Source organism: Prenolepis imparis, unplaced genomic scaffold (assembly GCF_030444845.1).
Source record: "Prenolepis imparis isolate NDT839.2.m4 unplaced genomic scaffold, iyPreImpa1.0 SCAF_4, whole genome shotgun sequence".
NCBI lineage: Eukaryota > Metazoa > Arthropoda > Insecta > Hymenoptera > Formicidae > Prenolepis > Prenolepis imparis.
The window spans coordinates 1,354,492-1,380,889 of NW_028141162.1; the positions used below are offsets into that span (position 1 = coordinate 1,354,492).

Consider the following 26,398-nt stretch of genomic DNA (forward strand, 5'->3'; position numbering starts at 1 on the left):
ACACGCACCGGCAGAAATGGTGTCCGGCGTTAGATGTGTGCGAATACGTGTATGACAGCCGAAAGTCATACGCACACATACGTAACGCGACATACGTATTCGCACACATCTAACGCCGAACACCATTTCTGCCGGTGCGTGTACACTGAGAGAATTTTCTCTTAGAATTTACCTTGAAAATTATTGTAATCATGCACAGTTGGAAAATTTGTGTTTTCTTGTTAGAAACGGTCCCCGTTAAAATTTTTGTGTTAAATATTTAACACATTCATGTGTTAAATTAACATATTGCTGTTGTGTTAATTGAACTCAAATGTTAAATTATAAAAATAACTGAAAAAAGTGTAAAAATAACACAATGTGTATTTACTTTTAATTTTACACAATAAATATGTTCGATATTATTAGTGACAAGATTTATCTGTTAAAATTTACAGAAAAAAATGTTAATTTTACTTTATAATATAAGTGGGGATGATAAAATGTAAAATTAACAATTTTTTTAGTTAATTTGTACATTAAAACTATGTTAATTTAACACAAAATTTATTTTAAGTTTACTTGAAGTTTGCATTTATTTTATGTTAAAATATTAACACAATATTCGTGTCATCATTTAACATATCCGTATTATGTTAAATTAACACAAAAATTTCTGTGAACCGTTTGGGACATGTGATATTTGTTAAATTTAACACAAATTTTTCAACTGTGTGGGACAATATGGTATGGTAAGAATTTTATGAAAATTTTTCTAATTAATATTTATCATAATAAAAATAATAAAATATCTATATCACAATAAAATATAAAACATGTTTCATTAATTTTTATTGTAATAGATATTATTTTTTTATTGTGATAAACATTAATCATAGAAATTCTCATAAAATTCTTTCCATATACCATATTATCCCACGATTACCATGATTTTCAGGGTAAATTCTAAGAGAAAATTCTCTCTGTGTAAAATGATCTTGTTAATAAGGGAATATAAACAGGATTACGTGCAGGGTTTGAAAAAACCCGGGTTTTTTTTAAAAAGCCCAGCCCAGTGGGGGGTTTTTTTTTTTAAAAACCGGGTTTTTTGGGGGTTTATTGGGTTTTTTGGGGTTTTATTGAGTTTTTGGGGATTTTGTTGGGTTTTTTAATTTTTTAAATTTAATTTTTTATAATTCAAATGAGAAAGTCTTCTACGCTCGTGTAATGTTCAAAACGAATTCATATATTTAAGAGGCCAACTTTTCGAACCATTATTAGGGTGTTATATTAAACTCAAGTTTATTCAATTTATTATACAAAACATAATGAAACGTTTATACTTTCCATTTATATTTTATTATGTTTTGTATAATAAATTGAATAAACTTGAGTTTAATATAACACCCTAATAATGGCTCGAAAAGTTGGCCTCTTAAATATATGAATTCGTTTTTATAATTCGCTAATGATTAAGAAAATTGGCTATTTAATTGGCACAATTCCTTATTATGAATTAATTTTTATTTAATTTTTTTTATTTATTAATGTAATAGACCTTCTATTACATTAATAAATAAGAAAAATTAAATAAAAATTAATTAATATTAAATACTTCATTTATAATATTATTAAATTTTTAGCATTTTTGGATGGGTTTTATAAATGGGTTTTTAAGTAAGTTTTTTAAAGTGGGTTTAACCCAATAAAACCCACCGGGTTTTATTGGGTTGGGCCAACTTACAAGTAACACTACTCAAGTGCCATTCGCCGATATTCTTGAAACTTTGCACACACGTAGTACATCGCAAAACATTTTTATTTTGGCTAACAAGGCGTTTTAAGGTCGGGTATAGTACCACTATCTTGCCTTCACTGGCTGGGTAGACCTTCCCATTGTCTGCGTGTTTTTGAGATCGCTAATGACGATTTTGACATTAGTTTAACGAGATTCAGAATGGCAAATACAAAATGGTGGACAAAATCGCAGAAGTTTCAAAAACTTGATTTAACGCCACTTGCGAAGTTTATTAGATACATGATTACGATTTTGGCAACAGTTATATCAATCTAGAGGTGGCGGATGAAAAATTCAATATGACGCATCCAAATGGCGGAAACTGAAGGCAATGGAAAGGTCTACCCAGCCAGTGAAGGCAAGATAGTGGTACTATACCCGACCTTAAAACGCCTTGTTAGCCAAAATAAAAAAACGTGTTTAATGTTTTTCGATGTACTTACGTGTGTGCAAAGTTTCAAGAATATCGGCGAATGGCACTTGAGTAGTGTTACTTGTTAGTCAAATCCTGATTACGTGTCAATGATCGCAGCGTAATTAAGAAAGCGCGTGAAAAACGAAAGGATTGCGATTAATGGCACGTTACGATTCAGCACGCGTCGGTCGAGCGCGTCATCTTGTCGTAGATAATCATCACGAACGTGGTCAACGGCCGGCTCTCCTCTAACTTACGTAACAACTTTGCGCACGAAATTGCAATAAAATCATCGAACCGTTCGATGCTGTTTAGCTGTATCATCTTGCTTTCGTTTTCTTTTTCATTATTTTTAAGAAGTTTAAACGCGAATAATAATTGCGCGATTTTGATAATGATGTCGGACACGCGCGAGATAACGATAAACAAAGTAGAGCAAAATAAGCGAAATAAATAGTCAATTGAGACAAGATATGTCGGTAAAAATAAATATAAAATTAACAAGTTTTAATTTATTAATTATTGGTGTGAGTTTAATAAACTTTTGCGAAAAAAATAACTCTTGAATACTTAAATGGCATTTGAAATTTGTTAACGTAAAACGTTGTTGAAAAAATACGCTATTGACAAATAACAATTACAGTAATATTTTTAATCGAACATCCGACATTATATATCTCATATATTATTTCATACATTAGCATTTATTAAGATACACATGTTTTTTATTAGACTACAATCAATAAAATATTGAAATGCAACATAAAAGAAACATATATAAATAGAATATATGCTGGCTCATTGAAATATACTTGACCAGGTATAATAAAATATATTTTATTATCTGAATATATATATATATTTTATATCGAGCACGTGTATATATTAATAAAAACATCAGTTTGCCTGATTAGTCTTATGATGCGAGCGCTTGTTTAGTCATCAGCAAAGTACGAAAGACGAGAAAGGATCTTGATACGTAAACATTATAATTAACAAAAAAATCCTCGCATACTTTCATCAATGCCTGCCTGCCGATATATTTATGCAACTCTCTTCTCGTTAGGAAATGATACAAATAATTACTTTCCTAGACAGTTTCTCGAGTGAAACCGTTATTTCCGGCAGCCGTTCCACATGATCGACACGATTTACATGATTTCGAGATGTATTCATTGGTCGGGAAAGATCGAAAGAGCGAAACCGGAACGCGATCCTATCTCTCAAAGTAGTAATCCACTTTTCTCTACTGACTGCGTCGATTATATGCGCGCGAAATACATTATGCGATTGAAACGTGCGACTCGCCGTTACGGTTAACAGATTATTGCAAAATGAATTGCTACTTGGACCAAGAAACCATCGTGTCGTTGTCAGAAATTCATGATTATCAGATTAGCTGTCCGATTTGACAACGGAATCGCCGATGTTACGATATGCGTATTCGAAGTAGAAAAGCATCATATCGAGTAAAAAATTAATTCAAAAAGTATCGATATTCCGTGTGAAAGTTCAAGATTTCACGCAAGAAAATTACGTATTTTATAAAAATTTGATATTCATGAATGTGCGACCGTCTTTTCAAGGAATTTTTACCCCACGAGGAAACAGACGCACACACTCGACGCTTTGTTAGGAATGAAACGATCATTTTGCGAGCGCAAATCGATCAACTCTCGATCGGGCACTCTAGTAATGAGCGAAAGTGATCGACCTTAGAAGCCCCAGAGTCCCCCTTTGATCGTTTCGCTTAAGCTCGACTTCTGCGACACCGCGTGGAGTAAGTAAACTGCTGCTAAATGGTAGAAGCAGACCTTGAAATCCGATTGGAAAACGGAATATGCGCGCATACCCGTCGATTACAAGACTGTCGTGACTCCTAGAACACTTGAAAAATCACTGTCTTTTGATCCGAACAAAGTCTATCGATCAATCGCAACGTCAAGAGTCGCACAATGATTGGCATGACTATATTAAATAGAATTTGCATTAATATTAATGCCCAGTTAATTATTTAATTATTAAACTAAATAATTATAATTATTAAAGTTAAATAATTATAATTAATATATTAATTATCTATACTATATTAATATGAATTTAACCAGGGTTTGAGCTTCACTTTATATTATTCTATTAGCATAAGCAATGTTAATATATATGTCATTGTAATGCGATATATAATCGATTAAAAATTGTTACTAATGTACAATTAAATTCGTCATTACTTAACAAATTACTCGGCTTAATAGCACGTGTTGTGAAATGTAAAATTTCAGTCGTGGATTAATTTACAAGTAATTCCACGCGCACCAGTACTATACCATCTGTGACATAACTTTTTGCGACACGAAACGTGATGTCTTTTCGCCGCCGGCGTTACCATTCCCGATTACATTTTACATTACATTACTGCATCGCTAGCTATTAATTCCCACTGCTATATCGGCAAGACAACGCGATCGAAAAAGTATCTCGTGCGAAGAAACGGCAAAAAATGAAAATTAAAGTCACAGAACTGTCAAGAGAGAGGAAAGCGGCGAGCGAGCGAGAAAAAAAGCGACGAAATGACACATAATGGCACATAATGATGAAATTGCGAATCCCGGAAGTTGGATTCGCTTACGAGATGTCTCGCGCAAAGATCTCTTTCTCTACATTCTAGTCTCGCGTTTCCTCATTCGAATAATTACGGTGTTTGAGCGAGTAAATTTCTTGCGATTTATTTACTTCATCTTACATGCGCGCGCAATACGTATTTATTTTTTTACGTTTCATCTGTTGTACATTATACGTATATGTTTATACTTGAAAAATTGAGTCCACACCTTCCGATCGATCCGTATCAGCGATATTAGATAGAACGTGAGATAGATATTACGACGATCATCATCTCGATTACGTAAGAATATTGCGACACCCGTGTGTTCACCTAAACTCATTTGTGTTTCAGATCCACGAGCATATGACAAGGGAAGAGATGCTATCAGTATTTTACACGGGACACGAGTCCGGTAATAACAGCAAATAAAAAAATAACGGTGTAACTCGCGCGGTTATCCTTTGACGCCTCGTTCCTTCCGGCGACGCGATGTAATAAAAAAAAAAATACTAAAACATCAGGTCATCGGCTAATGCGATTCTAACAAATAGTGGAGACGCGTCAAGGATTTTTGCCGTTCGAATAGATTTATCTTACGCGTGCGATATCTCTGATAATAATTAAAGGGAACATGTATGCACGATCGTTTGCCCTTCGTGAAGTTTGGAGTTTGTTTTTTTCTTCGGAAAATGTCGAGAAAAGATTATCATTCTTTACACAATTAAACGCATATTAAATGAGCGAATTAAATACTGTTGAAATAAAATTTGCGCAGAGTTTATAATCGGGCGAATAAATTTTCTCCGAGACTTTTCCTACATATGAGGAAAATTTCTCAACACTCTTACTTGACACATTTCGAGAAGAAATCGAATATCAGAGACGCGAATAATTTTTCAACGAGGCCGTTAAACTCAAATTCTCCGTCGTGAATCATTCTCGATGAATATTCATCAACTCCATCGCTCATACGAGAATATGTAATTGAAGACTCGTCGATGACCTTAGAAAGGGTCTCCTGTCGTCAGTTTTTCGTGTCAAATGACGGCGAGGTTTTTTTTTAGCGACATAAGAAATCAATCGCGAAAAGATAATTAATCTTAAAATCCCTCGTTCATTACTTGCTAGTATTATATGATATAATATTATAAAACATATACTGTTCGAAATATATCTTAGTGTTTAAATGGAAGGAATTTTTTCACATCTTTCTCATGAAAATTATCTCAATTAAAATTACATTCGCATGATATGAATATGTATACAGAGAGAATTTTTTTTTAGAATTTACCCTGAAAATCATGGTAATCGTGGGACAATATATAGAATTTTTAAAATATGTTCGATTAATTTTACCATAGGTACTTTTAGTAAATTTTACTATACTTTTAGTAAAATTAATCAAACATATTTTATATTTTATTGTGATAAATATTAATTAGAGAAATTTTCATAAAATTCTTTCCATACTATATTGTCCCACGATTACCATGATTTTAGGATAAATTCTAAGAGAAAATTCTCTATAAACCTGTGTTTTGCAAATTTTCCTAAAACCATAGTGCCGCCGTACGAAGTCGTGCCTGTGTTGCATACGGTGCACAAGAGGAGCGTGGACGCGAAACCGCAGATTCATCTGAAGGCCTTCGGCAAAGACATCAGCCTTTCGTTGAAGCCTACGAAAGGATTGTTGACGGCCAACAGCCTGCCAATGTGGACCGTCACCAGAAACACGTCGCAACCCGATGGCCTTCATTACGAGAGGGTAAAGGATGTAAGTGATCTCTTTTATCGCGGAATCTTAGTCTTTCTTCAAACTTAAATTCTTTCTTCTAATATTAATCATTATATCAGTCTAGAATATCCGAAGAGATCGATTACACATAATTATATGTGATATGGAATTGGTTGCCATTTTTGGAATCTTTGGTTTTTTGTTACAAAATGTTTTTAATAGTCGAAAGAGATGTAAGATGTAATTTTGGAGAGTTATTATTGTTTAATTATTTAGTTATTGTATTATATAATTATTATCTCTAAACCGAGTTTCTCTAATTGTTCCTTTTATTTTAGGTTGATGTAAATATCGGTGACATCTATCAAGATACGGAGAACATGGCTTCCATTCTACTACACCGGGACGCGAATGGGAAAGTGCGCGTTGTAAGTGGCCATTCTTTCTTAATGTCCCTTTCGTCACCACCCCATTATTACGGGTCGTCTTTCGTCAATCCGACACGACTCGCTTAGAGCCTGTGTGTTATAATTATAGCCATATCGCAATTCGTTGGTGGATACTGCATTTAGCTGTAGCAACATTTTTACAACGAGATATGTATAAAGAGTAATTATTAAAAACAATCGCCGATACAATTTTACGGTGAAAAATTCACGGTGGAAATTTATCAGATATAGCGATTTATCGAATAGTTTTCTTACAAGTCAAGTTAGATCACGTCAAGCTTAATTTGTAAATTTGTTCGACGAGAGAATACAGATTACCTCTTAATGCTTAATTTATTAATTTTTATTAAATGAACTTAAACGCCTTTATCTCGCATTGTAAGATTGATTTACAATCGAGCGGAAATCGCTGACTGTGAATACTATCGCGTATGCTGAATAAGTAATTAAAATGTTGGGGCGAGTTTGTATCTCGCCGTCGCCGAATATTAATATACAGAATTTCTGGAATGCCGTCCCGTCGTGTATAGTCGCCATGAGTTATGATAATTATATTTTATGGATAATAATACATAATCTAGCAATTTTGCTTTCCTCGCGAAACAGTCGTAAACTGCTCTATCATAATGATCAAAGCGGTATTTAGTAAGCAATCTCAAGCAGTCAAATTTCTTACTTAAATCTGAGACAAATATACATATCAAACATTCCTGTGGAAGAAGGACGTCGATATAGATATTTTTTTATTATGAATGATTAAATATAAAAATCTTTTAAGCTTGGTAATTTTTATTCTTTATTCGACTTTTTATTCTCTTTTTTTATTCAAAAATGTACAAAGGCTTTATTAACGAGCAGATAATGGTTGATGCTTAATAAATATATTTTAATACATGATATACAATGATTAAATTTCGCGATACGTTTCGACACTTACTTGTGTCTTATCAGTCGCTGTGTTTCTTAGTTACAATTTGTTCATGTTCATCGAATTGATTAAATACTGGTCGGAATTTAAGTTAGTCAATATTAATATAGCAGTAGCACTCACATTTTTTATCTTAGTCTGTGTGTATGATGTTCTATTATGTGATATTATTAGAATGTATAATCTTTTGATGTATATCTTTTTTTATTTTTTCTCTTTATTCTTTTTTCCCAAGAAACTTTAACTGACGTCTCTTAATCACAGTTGTCGATCTTTGATATTGAAAATTAAAAGATTACGTCGCTTTTGCATAATCACGGGTATTATAGTCACACTTATAATCGTGACGAGTTATATGTATACGATTAAGTGTGCTCAGCGAGGCATACAAGGCGAGGTTACTTAAATACCGCGATTTTGACATTTCCCCTCTGCGCTCGCAACCGACGTTTTCTTCTAGGGATATAAAGTCCTGCATGAAGAAGATGTATGGTGTATTTGCGAGAGATAGAAGCCAATAAACTTCTCCCCGTGTCGATCCTACCTTTCGCCGCGGTCTGCAATTTTTGAGAGAGAGAAAGAAGGGAAGAGGACGTTGTGTTCCTGATAATTCCACGTTCAAACGAGCGTGACTTGATTTCTCTTATGAAGTTCTCATTAATTGCCGTTTTTGTGAGGAAGCAATACGTGCTCTCTGTATACATATATACGATATCTTCCTCATTCTCTCTCTTGTATTTATCACATGCATACATAATTTCGACGATACAGGGATCTCTGCCTTACGTTGTGGTAGCAAATATCGCAATGATTCCTATAATCTGACTTAATCGAGGAGCTCTCTTGCAAAATTCTGAAATTTTGAAAGTTTCGAAAATTACATGTATAAATTTTCGCTATACTATATATTTTTCAAATTGTCGCGCTAATTTAATTTAATTATTCCTAATTATCGCGTTAAAATCTCGACGTTTTGTGCAGAAATAGGCTGGAAAATTTCGCAAGAAATCATGCTACGTGAATCGACGTGAATTCTGAAATATCCGCGTATCTCTTATCGGAAAGAGATCGTTATATACTATCTCTAAATAACGCTATTACGCGCGCGAGATCATTACGTCGCGATATAAATGAGTAATATACCTGGTATGCACATGTATGGGGGTGAACGCACGAATATGTATTACAATTACGTTATACATATACTTATACCTTATAGGAGTCGTGAAAGTTTGAATCTCTACGAAAGAACCTCTCTTTCATTCATCACCCACCTGCATAAGGATTTGCGAACGCGCGAGGCGACGAGGATAGGATCGAGATCTCGCGATCGGCTCAACCGCGTGTGTGGGAGTTTCGATGAAAATTTTAATGAAGGCGGCGAAGCCCCGTAATATCGTCCAAACGCGGGCTTGTAACGTAATATCTGCTCGGTTACATAATACACGCCATATAAAAGCGTTGTTCTAAGTGACCTCCTCGCAGCGTGTCCTGACCTTTCGCTTTCACTCCCCCTCCTTCCTCGAGATCTGACCAATGCACCTCATTCTCTCGCGGATCGAATCGCAGGCTCGATCGTGATATCCCGGATCGGGAATATCGCGAATAATTCGCCTCGTTGTAAAACCTCGTTTGTTCAAAACCCACTTTGGATGATGGACACGCTCGATTTAACGCGCACCTCAACTATAACACGCGCAACGTGATTCATATACTGTAATGTTTCCACGTCTACAGTTCAAACTTTACGTAATTCAAAGAATACAAAGAGACGCACAAATCTGAGATAATTTTTAATATTATATAAATAACGTTACATTATATACTCGTTTTTATATATCGAAAAATGTTTCGACGAGTTTAAAGCAGTTGCTTAAATTATTTCGAAATTTAACACAAGTGTCACACCTAATTTTGTTCGAATATACGAAATATTTTACGTAAACTCTTTTTTTCCCTTTTTTTTTAATGTGTCAACGTCTTTTTTTTATTCGTACAGAATTTATTTACAAAAAATCTCTTACAACATACGCTATATTAAGATTTCTTTAATTTTCATCAAATTATAAAATAAATTTTGCACTATCAAAAATATATCAAGATTGATAGATATTCCATATATTGAATAATTAAATGTTCTTTTTGTTCAGGACGGAACCATCGGTTCAGAATTAGTCATTCGACCACTGCCAGAACGACTACAGGAAGTAGTGAGCGAGGCATCAGCCCTTCACGAACCCGAATTACTGCCCAATGTAACTAAAAGCGAAAACTTACAACGCACAAGTCATCATATCGTTTTCAAAAAAATTGATCGACCTGTCGGCGATGAGTATAATGATTTTTGTAAGTATATGCATTATTCATTATCGGGAGAATTTCTTACATGGATTCCATTTTAGTTTTATAAATTAGTTTTATAATATATAAATTATTTTTTTATATTAAATTAGATTAATTTAAAAAATTTTATAAATTAATTTTTATATATTCAATTAAATTAATTAAAAAAATGTTTTTAATTAATTTTTATATTGGATTAAAAAATGAAAGAAAAAAAATTGTAAAATTACAAATACAAGCACAAATATTTCACAGCGTTTATGGAGCCGGATCGCTTAGCCAAGAGGTACAGAAGCAAACGTTCGATCAATAACAGATCGAGACGCGAAGCACCGTACGTCATTTATCCGGAAATCCTCTGCATCGTGGATTACGACGGGTACAGGTGAGTCGACGTATCATTAAAGCTCTTTAAAACAGCGAATATATTCACAGTAAATTAATAAATATCCTTCTCTTCATGTGGATATTCTGCGAAAATTTGCATTGACATTTATAATCTCCAGTGTATCTGCGCGCATCTTAAACAGACGCAATCTTCTCTCTCGTTTCAGATTGCACGGCGGCGACAACGTACAGATAAAGAGATACTTCGTATCCTTTTGGAACGGAGTAGATCTGAGGTATAAGTTACTGAAGGGGCCAAAAATACGTATCAGTATAGCGGGAATAATTATTTCACGGGTAAGAGACGGTAGCGGAATTAATTTATTCGCCTTTAATATTTTTTTTCCTCTTTACCACGATAACTCGACGTTTAAAAGATGTATATAAACTTTTTATTTTATTTTTAATTTTGTAATTAAATCGAATCTCGTAAAAACTGAATCATTAATTTGTCAACAAATTTGCGATCTGTAAAATAAAATGCGACTTTTTTTATATATGTATAAAAATGTAAAATAACGGTAAAGCAATTGTAATAAATGTTTATTATATTATATTCAAAGGGACGGGACGCGACACCGTACTTGGAAAGGAATCGCGTGGGAAGAGACGCGATCGACTCGGCAGCTGCTCTGACTGACATGGGCAAATACCTTTTCCGAGAGAGGAGACTCCCCGTGTACGATATCGCCGTTGCCGTAACAAAGTAAGAGTGTCCAATTCATAAAACGCGATTATTTACATCCATTTACGTTAACTCAACTCATAAAAAAAGTGCCCGCAGCTGAAAAACGATGCTCTCTGACAATCCAGATTTTTTTATTCATTGTTTTGTGACAACGAACACTTAATTAACTCTCTGTCGACGTAACGAGAGAAGCATAATACGGTAATGCATCGTCGAACATTGAATTACTTAGTATATAGCAATTAATTTCAATATTCTCTCTCCCATTTCTATATATAAAGATAATATTATTTATAATTATCACGTTTTATTCATGATGATTTCATACTCTCGATTTTTATCCCGCAAAACAGGTATGATATGTGCCGTCGTAGGAAAGGCGGCCGCTGCACTAAGGGAACTGCCGGTATGGTTTATTACATAGTGATCACACACGCTTCATTTTTTTTTCTAAACTTTTGTAATAAACATTTATATGGTACAGCATCCTCGCTAGCTTGTATATAGTTTGTCGGTATTATTGACGGTACACGCAGTAATGGTATCTAACGGGTATTAGTATTGCGTCTTGTGGAGAGTCTCTCGAGGAAGATATTTTTTTTTCATGCTAGAATCAGCATCGTATCGCATTAATATTTTAATTCAGACGAACGGCGCGTCGGATTGGCGAGAAAAATTTGTCACTCTCGATAACTTTGTTAACAAGAATATCTCCCTCGCGTGACTTCGTAATGTACAGGCAACGAAATTAGGGACTTGTAATCAATTTGCGTGACAATGCACCAGAGCTTCTTACGCACACGCTCGAACGAGAAGCGAATGAGGAGCGGGTATGGTACCACTAATATTAATTTAATTAACAACACGTGATTATCTCACGAATGCCTTGTTACCGTAACGCCGGATTATATCGTGTAGCGCGCGAAAACACTTCTATAAAAAAAATTGAAGAAAAAAAATGTTATTGAATATATATTAATTATTAAAAGATCACGACAGATTCTTTTAACATTTGCATCGACAAGTCGTAAAAATCAACTCCTGACTTTTTAAGAATGTGCATAATTTAAATTCATATAAAATACACATATATAAATACAAATTATTTAAATTGCACAATTTTGCGTGCAGAATTGAGAGCTGGCTTTAATATATAAACATAAGCTTTCCTTTTCTGATGAATCTGTTTTATATTAGTTTTATATCAAATATTTTATACTTCCAAGCAAGAGTTAACAAACCAAATCAAATCCAATTAAATGTAAAAGTAAGTGCAAAAAAATAAGAGAGATATTAAAATATTAATCTAATTAAAAACTATAAACGAATCTATTAAATATTGAATTTTGTTTAATTAAAGTTTGCATCGTGCTTATTTTACATTTAATCATAATTATGTCTAAAACCAATTAATCAATTAGCGGATTACAAAAATTAACGAAACAACAAAAAGCAATATATATTTATATTGAATCTTAAAATTTAATGCAACTATAATTTGTTTTAGACGAATAATAATTTGTAGATCCCTTTTTAAATTATTAAGTCTTACTCATATATAAAAATCAGAAATCTTATATGCGATAAATCGAGAATACACGTTTTTCCTTCTTCGCGATTTCTGTTCCGCTGACAGGCTCGATCGAAATGCTATTTCGCGATCGCACAAAATTGATTAATCAATCTCACGTGCGATGCAAACGATCACCGCTTAATAATCGACGATTATTTATTTACGCACCAGGATCGTGTAATAATGTTTTTGCTTTGATTTTTTTGTTTAATATATATATATTTCAAGACACACATATGCTTCCGCAACACGCGTGTATCTTGGAGATACATGTCTTCTGCCTCCGGTAAGAAGAATCTTTTTTTTCACACGCAAATCGGCATTATTGATCGTCGCAAAAGCATTGTCGAATTTTTTTTCTCAAAATGCAGGGTAATGTTACACTTTTTGTTACGGTAACGGTTTTCTCGAGAGGATGGTTATCATTAATATATTTTGATTTCTTTGGATCATCTAGCGAAATATACGAATTCGTTTCGTATCTCATCTTCCAGCTCCTGGCGACGAATACACGATTCCGTATATTTATGCTTATTTCTTCTTTTTTTTTTGTTATTTTTTGTTATTTTGTACAGTCGAAAAAACTGATCCGAGCGGCCGAGTTTCGTCCCGTCTGTCCCGTGACCAGGTCAGAAACTTTTGCCGAGTATGAATTTATATGATAAAGAGTATTTTTGTTATTGCATTGCAGATTAGATATGTGCAGGAGGCAATACGCGAATGATGTGTGCAATAGAGGAACCGCAGGTACGTTTTTTTCTCGGATCAAGAAGAAGAACTTTTTTTTTTGTTTTAGCTTTTCCAACTTTTTTAAGTCTTGCACATGCGCACTATCTTAGTCTGAATTTCCAGATGTCCAATCGAGAAAGAAAGAAAAAAAGAGAGTGAAAGATTTATAAGATTAATAAATTAAAAAACATGTGAATAAAATAAAAGTTAGATAAAAAATTGAAACCAAATCAGAAATATTCATTTTGTCGAGTCAAAATTTCTTTTTTAGATGTTTATTGAGAATTTCTTGAGAGTTAGAAAACAATTATTATTCGAACAGCTTGCTTTATATATATATTTTACTTATTTTTATATTTATTTATCTAAATGTACTTTCTTCTAATGGGTGTGCCTTATGTACTCTTCTTCATACGCGAATCATATCAGATTGCAATCCAATGACAATTGCATCAAGCAGTTGCCTCTTTCGAACTCTGCTGTTCCCTCGCACAGTCGCTTAAACTTTACTTCCATATGTGTTTATATCTATTGCATATAATGCTAGGTCTCAATGTTTACATACATTGGCGGATCCGAGATCATCTGACACGATTTTTCGGCACTATGAAATTCGATATCATATTCTCGTACATTTTCGACACATAAAATTAAAAAATTAAGAATTAAAAATTTTTTTAAAGTCAATATAAAAGGATAAATACGTAAAACTTAATAAATATTTTCTAATATTCAATTATAATCCGCCACTGTATCTTTTACACGAACTATTACTATATATTTCCGCATTTATATATGTACATATACTATTATTTCACAGTCTTGTACATTGAAAATCGTTCTCGAATTTGATAACACACGTTATTTCGGTCGTGGCGAAAAAAGCACGCAACACACGTCGTCGCCAAAGAGAAACGATCGAATTCAAAATTCAATTCTCTGTCGTCCTTTTCTCTATTTTTTATTTTTTTTATTTTTTTATTTTTTTACATCGCCTGTATACTCTTTTTGTTCTGAATAATCTCTCCCGAATAATTCACGACTCTTGTACTCTTTGGGCTGCATTACTGTCACGGATCGTGGTCTTTGGTAAGTCTTTTGAAATCACAGCAACTCTATCAAATACGTCGAGAGATGTATCTTCCATGCCCATATTTCGATATCGAATCAAGGGGAAATCGGGGGGAGCGAGAGGGATTCTAATCCGTTAATCGTCCGATTCGTTACACAAACACCTCTTTAAACTACATGATGTCTGATATTCCGGCTAACTCTCTCGTTAACTATTAATTGGGCGAATTAATGCCGAATGCATGCCGCATACAAGTATATCTTGATGACTACTCAATTTTAACACACTTTCGAGCGAGTTAATATATTATCATTAATTCTCATAACTCGAACGCTCTCAGATCAATAATATCTATGGCAATAATTAACAACAAGCGCGCTTTTTCATTCTGAACATAAAATACAATCGAAAAGACGATTGATAAAAATCAATCGATTATACTCCCGAGTAATTACTCGATCGAATACTCGCGCGAGTATTTACGGTGGAGATAGATACTAATTTAACGAGACAGCTTTTGTTTAACGCCAACACTCTTATTGTTAGTAGTAACTTAGAATTAGCTCAGTTCTCTATTCGAGATATATTGAAGGAGAAGCACAAGTTAAAAGATTTTTTCTATACAGGATTCGCCTACGTCGGCGGAGCATGTGTCGTGAATAAGCGTCTGGAGAAGGTGAATTCGGTCGCCATCATCGAGGATACCGGTGGATTCAGCGGTATCATCGTCGCTGCGCACGAGGTGGGCCATCTGTAAGTACTCGAGATTATTCCGTCCGACATTTTTTTTCCATCCTTCTGTTCAGGTGCGTCTATCAGAGCTCTTATCTTGGAAAAAAATCGATAATATCGCGCGATCTTTCGTAGATTGGGCGCCGTCCACGACGGTTCACCTCCGCCGAGTTATCTAGGCGGCCCGGGCGCCGAGAAGTGCCGATGGGAAGACGGATACATCATGAGCGATCTCAGGCACACCGAGAAAGGCTTCAAGTGGTCCCACTGCAGCGTGTCCTCCTTCCATCACTTTTTAAAGTAGGTAATTCCCGTGTAACATTCATTCCAAAACTACACAGAGAGAATTTTCTCTTGGAATTTACCCTGAAAATCATGGTAATCGTGGGACAATATGGTATGGAAAGAATTTTATGAGAATTTCTCTGATTACTATTTATCACAATAAAAATAATAATATCTATCATATAAAAAATCATATAAAAAATAATAAAAAATAAAATATAAAACATGTTTGATTAATTTTACTATGCAGTTTAGTAAAATTAATCAAACATGTTTTATATTTTATTGTGATATTATTTTTATTGTGATAAATATTAATCAGAGAAATTCTCATAAAATTCTTTCCATACCATATTATCCCACGATTACCATGATTTTCAAGGTAAATTCTAAGAGAAAATTCTCTCAGTGTAGCATTTATCATACAAAAAATTATTTACGACGTAAATAACATTCTTTATTCCTCTTCTATAGTGATTTTTATTTGTTTTTTCAATAAATTTTAACAGTACATTAATAATGTATATAAAAATCTCTTATTGTTATAAAGTAACATATATCGTGCGCACATAAAATACATTTAATCAATTTTCATAAAATAAATATCCACGAGCGCTACTGTGCTAGGAACTTATAGATCTTATTTAAAAAATCCATTTTATTCTCTTAATAGTTTTCTCGATTTTCAGTGGTGACACAGCGACCTGCTTATACAATGCGCCTCACGAAGACGAGGCGTTGCCCAGAGTACTTCCGGGAAAACTTTTATCCTTAGATGCGCAATGTCGGAAAGATCGTGGAACAAGCGCTTGTTTCGTACGTTTACTTACATTGTCTTTATATATGCACTTGGATTTTTACAATAATTCTCTTATTTAAAATATCGTCACATATTTACATTTTACATTCGCGATTTTAGAAAGACGATCGAGTTTGCGCTCAGTTGTTCTGTTTCGATGCTGGATCCGGATACTGCGTGGCGTATCGTCCAGCAGCGGAAGGTTCGCCCTGCGGGGATGGTCAGGTAAAGCAAAATAAAATCTGTACGCTTTACAATAATAACATTTTCTCGCTTCGAAGAAGTGTTTGCGCTTTTAGCTTTTACGATATTTATATAAAAATTCCATAATACAACGTGTGTAATGTCATGATACAGCTTCCGCGTGCTGTCGCGTACAATGTTATAACATGTAATTAACAGAAGTAATCTCATAAATCTCGATAGATACGTTAAGCAATGACACATTATTGCATTATGTAATTTTACGAGATAATGTAATTCCGTATATACATATATGTTATCCCGGAATGTCTTTGCACAGATGTTTAATCACATTGATGTTGATTTTTCAGTACTGCCTGAATGGAAAGTGTGTGGCGGAGCACGAGAACATAATACCGGATTATACTCAGAACATTCCGACCTACGTACGTCGAGACAGCATATTCAATCCTACGCTGCACAATCGGCCAATATTCGCTCAGTATAACAACACAGATTACAGGTAATACAGAGGGATTCTCCCCCTCTCTTCATAACAAGAATCGCGCGCATCGCGTAGGTAGATGTTATTAATCCTTTAACGCAGTGTGTGATTAACACTGAAAATGTACACATTTAAACGCATCATATCCTCGATTCAAGGACGTATTTATGATAAAAAGCAACTGTTCATTTCAACAGAATACAATGCAATGTAGATACACAGCTTCAGCACTGCAGCGCATTATGTAGTAATGTCATAATGATATGCCACACAGGTATCCGTGGGAATCAACGGCACTCAGCCTCAGCACATCATTATCGAACGTAACCGCGTCGACGACACCGACGACAATAACGACACCGTCGGCTAATCCTTACAAACACGTCACAATACCGGTCGTAACTACGCTGTCGAATTATACACAGACAACTATTAATAATTTATACACCGATCAATATAAGACTAAATACAGTAATAATAATAATAATAATAATAATAATAATAATAATAATAATAATAATAATAGCGATATTGGTGGCGGCGTCAGCACCACCACTCGAAGAAGCGTTACCAATTTCTTCAACTCGTACTACACTGTCAGTACCACTCCGAAGATCACTAACGGTCCGAAAATTAATCCGTTCGAGTATAAAAGCGTGATGTTGCTTTCCACGACGACCAAAGGATATCAGAGCGGCCTTCGAAATGACGGCCGCGGTAAGAGAATTCTGAACTAGATCTGTATCATCGCGCTATTTATTTTTTCTCTCTCTTTTTCTCTGTCTCTTATCGAGAGTCGAGGGCTTTTGCATGTCATCATTCCTTGTCGTTAACGTCTGCGCGGACTCCAATATAATTTCTCTCTTCCTATGTGTTCCATCTATTCTATTTACAGTTCTTCGACGACAAACTCTGAAATTGCGAGGAACTTTTCGAGAGACATTGGTTCCGACACGTCTCTGGTTTAGGTTGTTTTTGTTCAGAGATATTTTGTATAATATATGTATATCTATTTTACTTTTGTGTCTCCTTCTATGTTACTAATGGAATATGGAGAGGAGTTGTAGATTTCCGTCTCATACGATACGATCGATCTCATCTAAATCGATAAAAATTTGTGATAGTTATCGTTAAGGCTCCTGGTACCTTGCCGACCATGTCGGAATCGTGACGTCAGAGGCGAGAAAATACACGCTATTTTTTTTTAGATGCCATTTCTAAATAAAAACATATTTGCATAAAATAACACTTCTCTTTAATACACTTCTAAAAAACGCCGAAAACTATCCTTTTCCCTTTATAATCAATCAACAGCTGTAAAATGTAATATTATGAGGCCCAGTCCTTCTGGTCTTTGCGCAGTCATTCCGCATGTCAAAGTCTGATATCTCGATCATTTTAGGGTTGTTGATTGACTGTCAAGGGAAAAGAATAATTTTCGGCGTTTTTTAGAAGTGTATTAAAGAGATCTTAAGTGTTATTTTATGCAAATATGTTTTTATTTAGAAATGGCATCTAAAAAAAATAGCGTGTGTTTTCTCGCCTCTGACGTCACGATTCCAACATGGCCGCGGTGAGCACCCAGGAGCCTTAAGTCTTTCTATTTCGTTAACACAGGTTCTCAAGTTTATCTTCAAAATCAAAAGATAATAATATCAATAAAATTAACATACAGAGATATATATGTATTAAAATTGATCACTTCTCTGGTTTATAACAGTTTATCTCTCTTTTGCATACATATATTTTATATATATACAGGATATTTTCAACTTTTATCAATCTTTAATCGCAAATATTTTAAATAAATTAAAAACAAATTTAATCAATCCGATAAAAGTGTGAAACATTTGTATAAAAACCCTCATTATTTCTTCGACAAAAATGCATATAAGCATTACAAGTGTATACAAGAATCATCCCGCTTCTTCTCTCATTTCCCGATCGAATTCACTAGTAGGACAGTGAAAAACATGTGTAATATTTGTATATATGATACCTGGACACATTTACATATACATATACATAAAAAACAATAGTGATTTTTCTATTATGGGAGACTAATATAATTTTGCATTGTTTATTACACAATACTTATAATCCTCTATTTGTTTCAGGCTAATATACAATTACACTAATCGAACGCATTTTGTTAAAATCGCGTTGAAATCATGAATCCTGTACATACATAAGTCGTGTAATAAATATAATTGTCATATAATAATATATCGTATAATAATCCGTCCGTTTGCTTTCAGAAATAGAGGCCGGTGAGTGCACGGACGTGGGGTCAGATTGCGCGGAGATGATTGACAGGCTGAGAACATGGCTGTGCCATCTACAATCTGTGAAGAGTCGCTGCTGCGCGTCCCTGAAAGCTATCTGTGCTGACTAATATGTAATGACATGAAAAAAAAGGAAAAAGAAAAATCAATGTTCGATAGTTTGCTCGGTGATACAGCACTTAAACGCTCGCCACGAGGATACTGTCAAACATATGTTATCGCTTCGCCGTCGTGACGCATCCGGAAAAAGAAGTACTGACGGAAAAGAAGAAGCCCCGAACAGAGAATTTTTCTTCTCTTGTTATTTCTCTCTCATTTTCTTTCTCCTTCTCTCTTTCTCTTCTCTTCCTTTTTTTCGAAGAAATCGTCAATATCTTTATATCGTACTTCGATTGCTACTCTCCAAGTAGCTTCAAGTATCCCATACCTCTAGATATAATTTGTTACGTTGTAATATAGTACCGCGAAAGCGCTTCGCAACTCGGGTGTACCGAAATGTAGCGAATCTAAAAAAAAAAGCAGAGCGGATACTGTCAATTGGTAACGATATTTCGGCTACGTTTATATTTATTCGATGTAAGGAACGATCTCGCAAAAGACTCGTTACAGGCACAGGTGCGTCATGCACATGTTTCGCAAGCGTAAGCGTGCGGATGGATGAGCTTAGAAATAACAGAAATTGTATAGCGCAAGACAATAAATGGGAATAATTAAAAGTTCCTTGGTGTTTTTCATATTTTATATATTTACATATATAATTATCTAATTTATATATGTATTAAATATCTATATCGCTCTCTGGAACATTTCAAAGAGAAAGAGAAAGAAAAAAGAACTTTTATTATTATATATATTCGAATATATGTCTTTATTAAATGGAATCTAAAAAAAGTATATTGAATAATTTAATGAAATATTATATTTATTATCAACATATTTATGCCAAGAATCATTTATTTCAAAAATAGATAAAGAATATAATTAGTATGAATATTATTTCCTTTTGTCAATATATCATAATGTAATTATTTTAATTAATTACGTTATAATATAATAATTATTAATATAAATAAATACTAGTTTTAAAGAAAATATTTATTTGGCTCTAAGTAATATAGTCTTATATTACTTATCTATAATATCTTCTTAGTAATATTCTTAGTGCATAATATCAAACTTTTTTGATCCGACATTCTTTTTTGTCAACATATAATCGCATATGCAATATGCGCGGCGCGAAATCTGCTATTACGAGAGAGAGAGAGAGAGAGATGCAATACATATATTTAAATTGTTTCGTGCACATATATACGAAGGCGTATGTTCGTAGCTCATGATGAACGATTTATTTGGCAGCCGACAGACACGCAAAAATATATCAAGCAAATGTCATTAACTATAACGAGATCGGAAAAATTCGTGGATTGTATGTACGCACGCGTGAGATATATGTCCTTCGAGAGAAATAATTATTTATGTGATCTTGAATTATTGAGCAAACATATACATCAATCACACATGGATCAATGTTACAAACATCACACGCAGAATCTTTTGACACAATTATCGCAATTAGCTTTTTTTTTACATTATGAGCGAATTACGTCGATGACGCTCTTAATTATTAATAGCTTTAATAGCTCATTATTAATAGCCTCGAAACCAATTAAAGTGTTTATCGCGAATAGCTTATCCATTCTTTAAACATCTTAAAAGTTCAATTTTATCTTACTTAATTCTCATTCGCATAAAATTGCCCAATCTTTATCTATTTTGTACTTTTGATTTTTCTAAATTTTATATTAGGAGATAATCTTATTTGTTAATGCATTTTTATTGCAAAACATATGCTGTTTTAAGTGATGAAAAAATATGAGATAAACAATCACCCAAAGCGATTCTTGACAGGATCTGATCTGGTTTAATTCACATAATTGCGAGTGTCACTGCGCCTGTACATATGTCATCTGTCATGCAAGAGAATTATGAATTTGTATAAAATTCCTTCTCGATTATCTTCGCGACTCTCGCAAATGCGTATATGTACAAGTGTTTTGCCGTATAATGCGCGAGCAAATCAAACATTGGCCATTAATTTATATTGGGCCGCGAAATAGGCCCTTTCGAGTATTCGAGCTACGAACTCTCTCGCAAAAGGTCTGGTGAACCGCGGATATTCGCGAATATCCGAGGCTACACGCGAGAGAGATCGCAGTTTGCAAGTTAGATCAATTTAATTTGGAGTGTATCTATCGATATTAATTAATTGTTACGGGAAAATTTTTTAAATCGCGTTTCTCGCGATCTGTTTATCGGTGAAAAAATGCTTTTCGCGATATTTCTGTTGTGTCTGAGCGGAATACCGTTCATACAATGCAAGCAGGTAATTTTAATAATATTTCCATGATTTAACTATTCGTGATTGAGAGCCGCCTAAAGAGAGAGAGACAAAGAATCATATACAAAATATTAGCGATTAAAAAGAGGACTTATTTTTAGCTTCACGAATATATGACGCCGGACGAAGTAATGTCCGTTTTTCACACCCCGCCTCAGCGTGGTAAGATAAAAGTTTTGTTTAACAAAAAGTATTTTTTTGTTTCACTTTTCCATAATATTTCATCGTTCGATACACTAACTCTTTAGTCATGTTAAAATTACTCTTACAATTAACTTTATATATAATTGATAATATATACATATATGTATAATCACATATTAATTATTGTACTATTGCAATGTAGCAACAGAGTATATTATTTTTTATCTGTGTACTAATTTATAACATTTATTAACTTTTAGTACCCAAGTACGAAGTAGTATCCGTGTTACATCGTTTAAAAAAGAGATTAGGAATCTCCAAGGATGATGAACCCGAGGTGCAGCTGAAAGCATTCAACGAAAGCGTTCGATTGTACTTGAACCCTACGGAAGGTATTCTTGCTAGTGAGAGTACACCCGTATGGACTGTCACATCCGATCCGGAGGAACCCGAGGGATTGTTGTACAAGCAAGTACCCTCGGTACGGTACTCAATTTATTTGAGAGCGTAAAAACACATGATACATCTTTCAATTACATGTATAATCTCTATCTCCTGAGAGATACCCAGACAGCACCATGTCCAAAATTGGAGCATAAGACATCTTTAAGAAATGTTATGATAGTCTTATAGTTAAGAAGTCTTATGATATGATATCCAAAAGACAAACTTCTTAAAAATATCTTAAAGATGTCTTATGCGTCGATTTTTTTGGATATGATGCTATGTAGGTAAATACAAGAAAAAATTCACTGATTAATTATCTCTGTCGCAGGCTATGAAAGCTATGGGGATACCGCTTCAAGATGTATACAGCAAGAGCGCAGTTGTATTGACACCTGCTCCAAATGGTCAAATACATTTGGTAAGGAATTTTGGATCTTTTAAAATATTATTCAAGCCAAGAATACAATTTTTTTACGTTCGATTCCTCATTGCAGGATGGAGTGTTGAACGATTCGTTCGTTATAAAATCTTTGCCGCATCGAGTCCTGAATGAAGTCGTCTACGGAGGACATAATCTCTACGAACCGCATCATCTGAAGAATGTAACGAGCGACGACGAATTCGCTCATACGCATCATCATGTGGTGTATAAACTGCCTGAGTCGAATCAATACAATGATTTCAGTAAGCTCTGTCTTTTGTCTGATTTTAGTAATCTGGAGATATCTATATGAGAATTTAAATATATATCGTATATATATTTTGCTGCAATGTTTTGTCATTTATATCTCTCTTTCTAAGTGGGTTCTGATAAACTATTAACGTATCCCAATATTTCAGAGATTGCAGATCCTGTGAGTCACAGAGCAAAACGTGACGCTCCGGAAATCATTTATCCGGAATGCCTAATAGTAATCGATAACAAATTATACAAGTAAAGTTAAAAAAATATCTAATGACAATATATCGTAAATTTTAAGAGAAATGTATTAATTACACTCTTTATTTTGTAGATCACTTGGTGAAAATATCGAGAAGACCGTAAGATACCTGCTCTCGTTTTGGAATGGAGTCGATTTGAGATATCGTTTGTTAACCACGCCTAGAATTCGATTCAATATCGCAGGAATAATTATAGCATTGGTACGTATTAATTTGTACTTTTATTTCATGTGTACAATATATAAATAATTTTACATTAATTGTTTTTCCATTATGCATTAAAAATAAAAAAAAAATTTTTTATTCGAGTATGAGATATAGTTAATTTAACATATATTTAATGAATATATCTTTTTTTCTAACAAAATTATATATATTTTAACATAATAATTTTTTTATTCTAGGATGATCACGCAACTCCGTATCTGGAAAAGAGTCGTTTCGAAGATACATCCGTAGATGCAGATCTCGCTCTGCGTGGTATGGCAGATTATTTTTATCGCGAAAGCAGATTCCCAACAGATTTCTACGACATGGCGATTGCTTTAACACCGTAAGTATTATTTCATTTCTTTAAATTTTATACTCAAAAATATCGTACAATATACGATAAAAAAGAGTAATACATGATTCATAATTTCAGACTGGATATGTGCAATATGATCACCGACGACTATTGCGATACGTCAACTTTGGGTAGGTCTGCTAACGTAATCAAGTGCGCGAATTATTACCCAACACTCAAAAATATTCCTAATTGTCTGTACATAACACATTAATTTTAACTGTTTAGAAAGGTAAAACAAATATGAAATAACAATAGATTTTGTGTATCATCGCAGGATACGCGTACGTAGCTGGTGCATGCGACAGAAACGCAACGAAAAAATCATCCGAGGCCGTAGGAATCGTCGAGGATAAGGGTGGATTTGCCGGGATCATCCCCACGGCTCACGAAATCGGCCATTTGTAAGTCGATCTTTTTATAGTTTAATTTGTTCGTAATATATATAATTTTTTTTAATTAATGTGAAAAGTAACGCTTAATCTTAAGATTGAATAGAAAAAAAATTAATTTTATCTTGCTTGTCTTTTAATATGCATGAATATTCGCTATAGTTAATACTACTTCTTCGCAAGTACCTATTTAATACTTATTCGTAAGTATAATATGCGCGTAAGTATAACAATTTTATTATTAATTTAAAATCGTTCGATGAATAACAGAATCTTTTTTTTGGATTGCAGAATAGGAGCGCGTCACGATGGCAATCCTAAAGGAGCTGGTGACTGTACGGCTTTCGACGGTTTCATCATGACTAGCGGACTTATGTTACACGATAATGGCTTCGAATGGTCCTCGTGTAGCATAAATGCATTCTACGATTTTATCAAGTATGTATATAATTTATATGTCATTTACATGCATGAGAGATACGCAGATATTAATTTAAAATTTTATTTTAGCGAAGAGAGAGCAAAGTGTCTTTACAACGAGCCTGCCTCAGATGAAGGGGTGCCGCGTGCTTTGCCCGGGAAACTGATGTCTTTAGACGAACAATGCAAAAGGGTCTTTGGAACAGTGGCGTGCAATGTAAGTTTAGTATAAAGCGCAAAAATGTCCTAATATGTGAATTATTCGTGCAAATTTATAACTCGCGCTTTTTTCTTTTTTTTTTTTTACAGAAAAATTCTACAGAAATCTGCACTCGCTTAGAGTGCGAATATCCTGGATTTGAAGGCTATTGCAGGGCAACAGCTCCAGCAGCCGAAGGCTCTTCATGCGGAGAAGATTTGGTGAGACTACTTTGCCTCTCGTATTTTAGATACAGAAATTCTTTAAAAGTTATTGTCATTTAATGATAAAAATGTAGTTGTAAAAACTATTTATATATATTGTAGAATTGTTACTTTCAAATACGCAAATTGTTGTTAATTGTTAAAAAACTTTCAACTATAATGCTTATTCATCTTTGTATTTGACATTTCTTTAGTTCTGTTTGAATGGCAAATGTGTACTGGAAGGAACAATGGTCAAGGATCCGAAGAAGAAATCACTCAAGAGATTTATGCCGAAATTCAGTATTCAAGTAATCAAGAAAATTCCGTGGATTAGCGAATTGCTGAAAAAACTGAAGAAGAGACTGGGGAGGAGATTTTCGTAAAAATAAATGTACATATTGTTAAGGTAAATGTTTAATTCAATTGATTTTGTATCAGGAAAAAAGCGTAAAAATTTAGTACTTAAAAATTTACTTGAAATAATTATACTTTTACAATTATCTTCAATTGAAAGAAACATTCTCAATTTACTCTTACATGTAATTGCAATATGGTATTCAGTCTTTGACAGTATATGCTATTTTACGCAAGGTTTTTGAACAGTTAAAAGTTCACAATTTGAACAGTTAATATAAAATAGTATTCTAATCTGTTACAGGACATTATATATGCTGATATATCGTCGTACTCTACGTTGCTGCTGCTTTCATGAGATATCGTATAAAAAAAGATACGAACAAAATGTTCAAAATACAATTCTTAAGAATGTTATTATATTCTACTTCGCTTGACTTTTCAATCCTTTGTACATAGTAGTCTATGCTTGTAAATACGTCGAGGGAGTTATGTATGCACGCATAATTCGCATAAAAATATCAGAATATATACCAAAGGTCCGGAAACTATTACACATTCTCTTTCAGTAGTACATTCTTGAATAATTTTTTTTTTATTTTTTACTACCATATAAATTTCATCATACTTTGCAGATTGTTTATATTCTCTGCATTAAATATCTTGATACTCAAATTGTAAATTAAAATTTCACCCAGCTAAAATCTCAGTTAAAAAGTTAAAAATTTTTAAAAAAGATTTTAATAATTCTATATTTTCTTAAAATTAAAGAGTAAATTTTTTTTATTTGACTAACTCGTGCTTTTATTTTTACAAATACAGAGAATGTGATAGTTCTGAAATG

At 33.7% G+C, this 26,398-nt stretch overlaps 2 protein-coding genes across 9 annotated transcripts in view; both read left to right on the top strand.

Annotated features, from left to right (window-relative positions):
- The window catches only part of Sona (sol narae metalloprotease), a 53,767-nt gene extending 33,561 nt beyond the window's left edge, over window positions 1-20,206 (top strand). For 7 of the 8 annotated variants that reach the window (XM_083036826.1, XM_083036823.1, XM_083036827.1 and 4 more), the window contains 15 exons: window positions 5,146-5,206; window positions 6,357-6,568; window positions 6,868-6,957; window positions 10,057-10,252; window positions 10,505-10,634; window positions 10,804-10,933; window positions 11,200-11,342; window positions 13,589-13,644; window positions 15,325-15,451; window positions 15,566-15,730; window positions 16,405-16,531; window positions 16,635-16,739; window positions 17,069-17,220; window positions 17,477-17,919; window positions 19,461-20,206. In XM_083036826.1, coding sequence (XP_082892952.1) covers window positions 5,146-5,206; window positions 6,357-6,568; window positions 6,868-6,957; window positions 10,057-10,252; window positions 10,505-10,634; window positions 10,804-10,933; window positions 11,200-11,342; window positions 13,589-13,644; window positions 15,325-15,451; window positions 15,566-15,730; window positions 16,405-16,531; window positions 16,635-16,739; window positions 17,069-17,220; window positions 17,477-17,919; window positions 19,461-19,597 — 2,274 coding nt within the window. In that variant the 3' untranslated portion in view covers window positions 19,598-20,206. Of the gene's footprint in view, window positions 1-5,145; window positions 5,207-6,356; window positions 6,569-6,867; window positions 6,958-10,056; window positions 10,253-10,504; window positions 10,635-10,803; window positions 10,934-11,199; window positions 11,343-11,677; window positions 11,731-13,588; window positions 13,645-15,324; window positions 15,452-15,565; window positions 15,731-16,404; window positions 16,532-16,634; window positions 16,740-17,068; window positions 17,221-17,476; window positions 17,920-19,460 lie in introns of all 8 variants that reach the window. The other variant, XM_083036831.1, reaches the window with a different exon arrangement.
- A 363-nt stretch (window positions 20,207-20,569) lies between these two features.
- LOC145935467 (A disintegrin and metalloproteinase with thrombospondin motifs like) lies at window positions 20,570-26,378 on the top strand. Its single transcript, XM_083036855.1, has 15 exons — window positions 20,570-21,870; window positions 21,987-22,047; window positions 22,290-22,510; window positions 22,805-22,894; window positions 22,971-23,160; window positions 23,317-23,410; window positions 23,490-23,619; window positions 23,823-23,971; window positions 24,062-24,114; window positions 24,261-24,387; window positions 24,667-24,813; window positions 24,886-25,012; window positions 25,105-25,215; window positions 25,413-25,606; window positions 25,859-26,378. Exons 1-14 carry the CDS (start codon window positions 21,811-21,813, stop codon window positions 25,581-25,583), a joined length of 1,731 nt encoding a protein of 576 aa, XP_082892981.1. The 5' UTR covers window positions 20,570-21,810; the 3' UTR covers window positions 25,584-25,606; window positions 25,859-26,378.
- The last annotated feature ends 20 nt before the right edge of the window (window positions 26,379-26,398 follow it).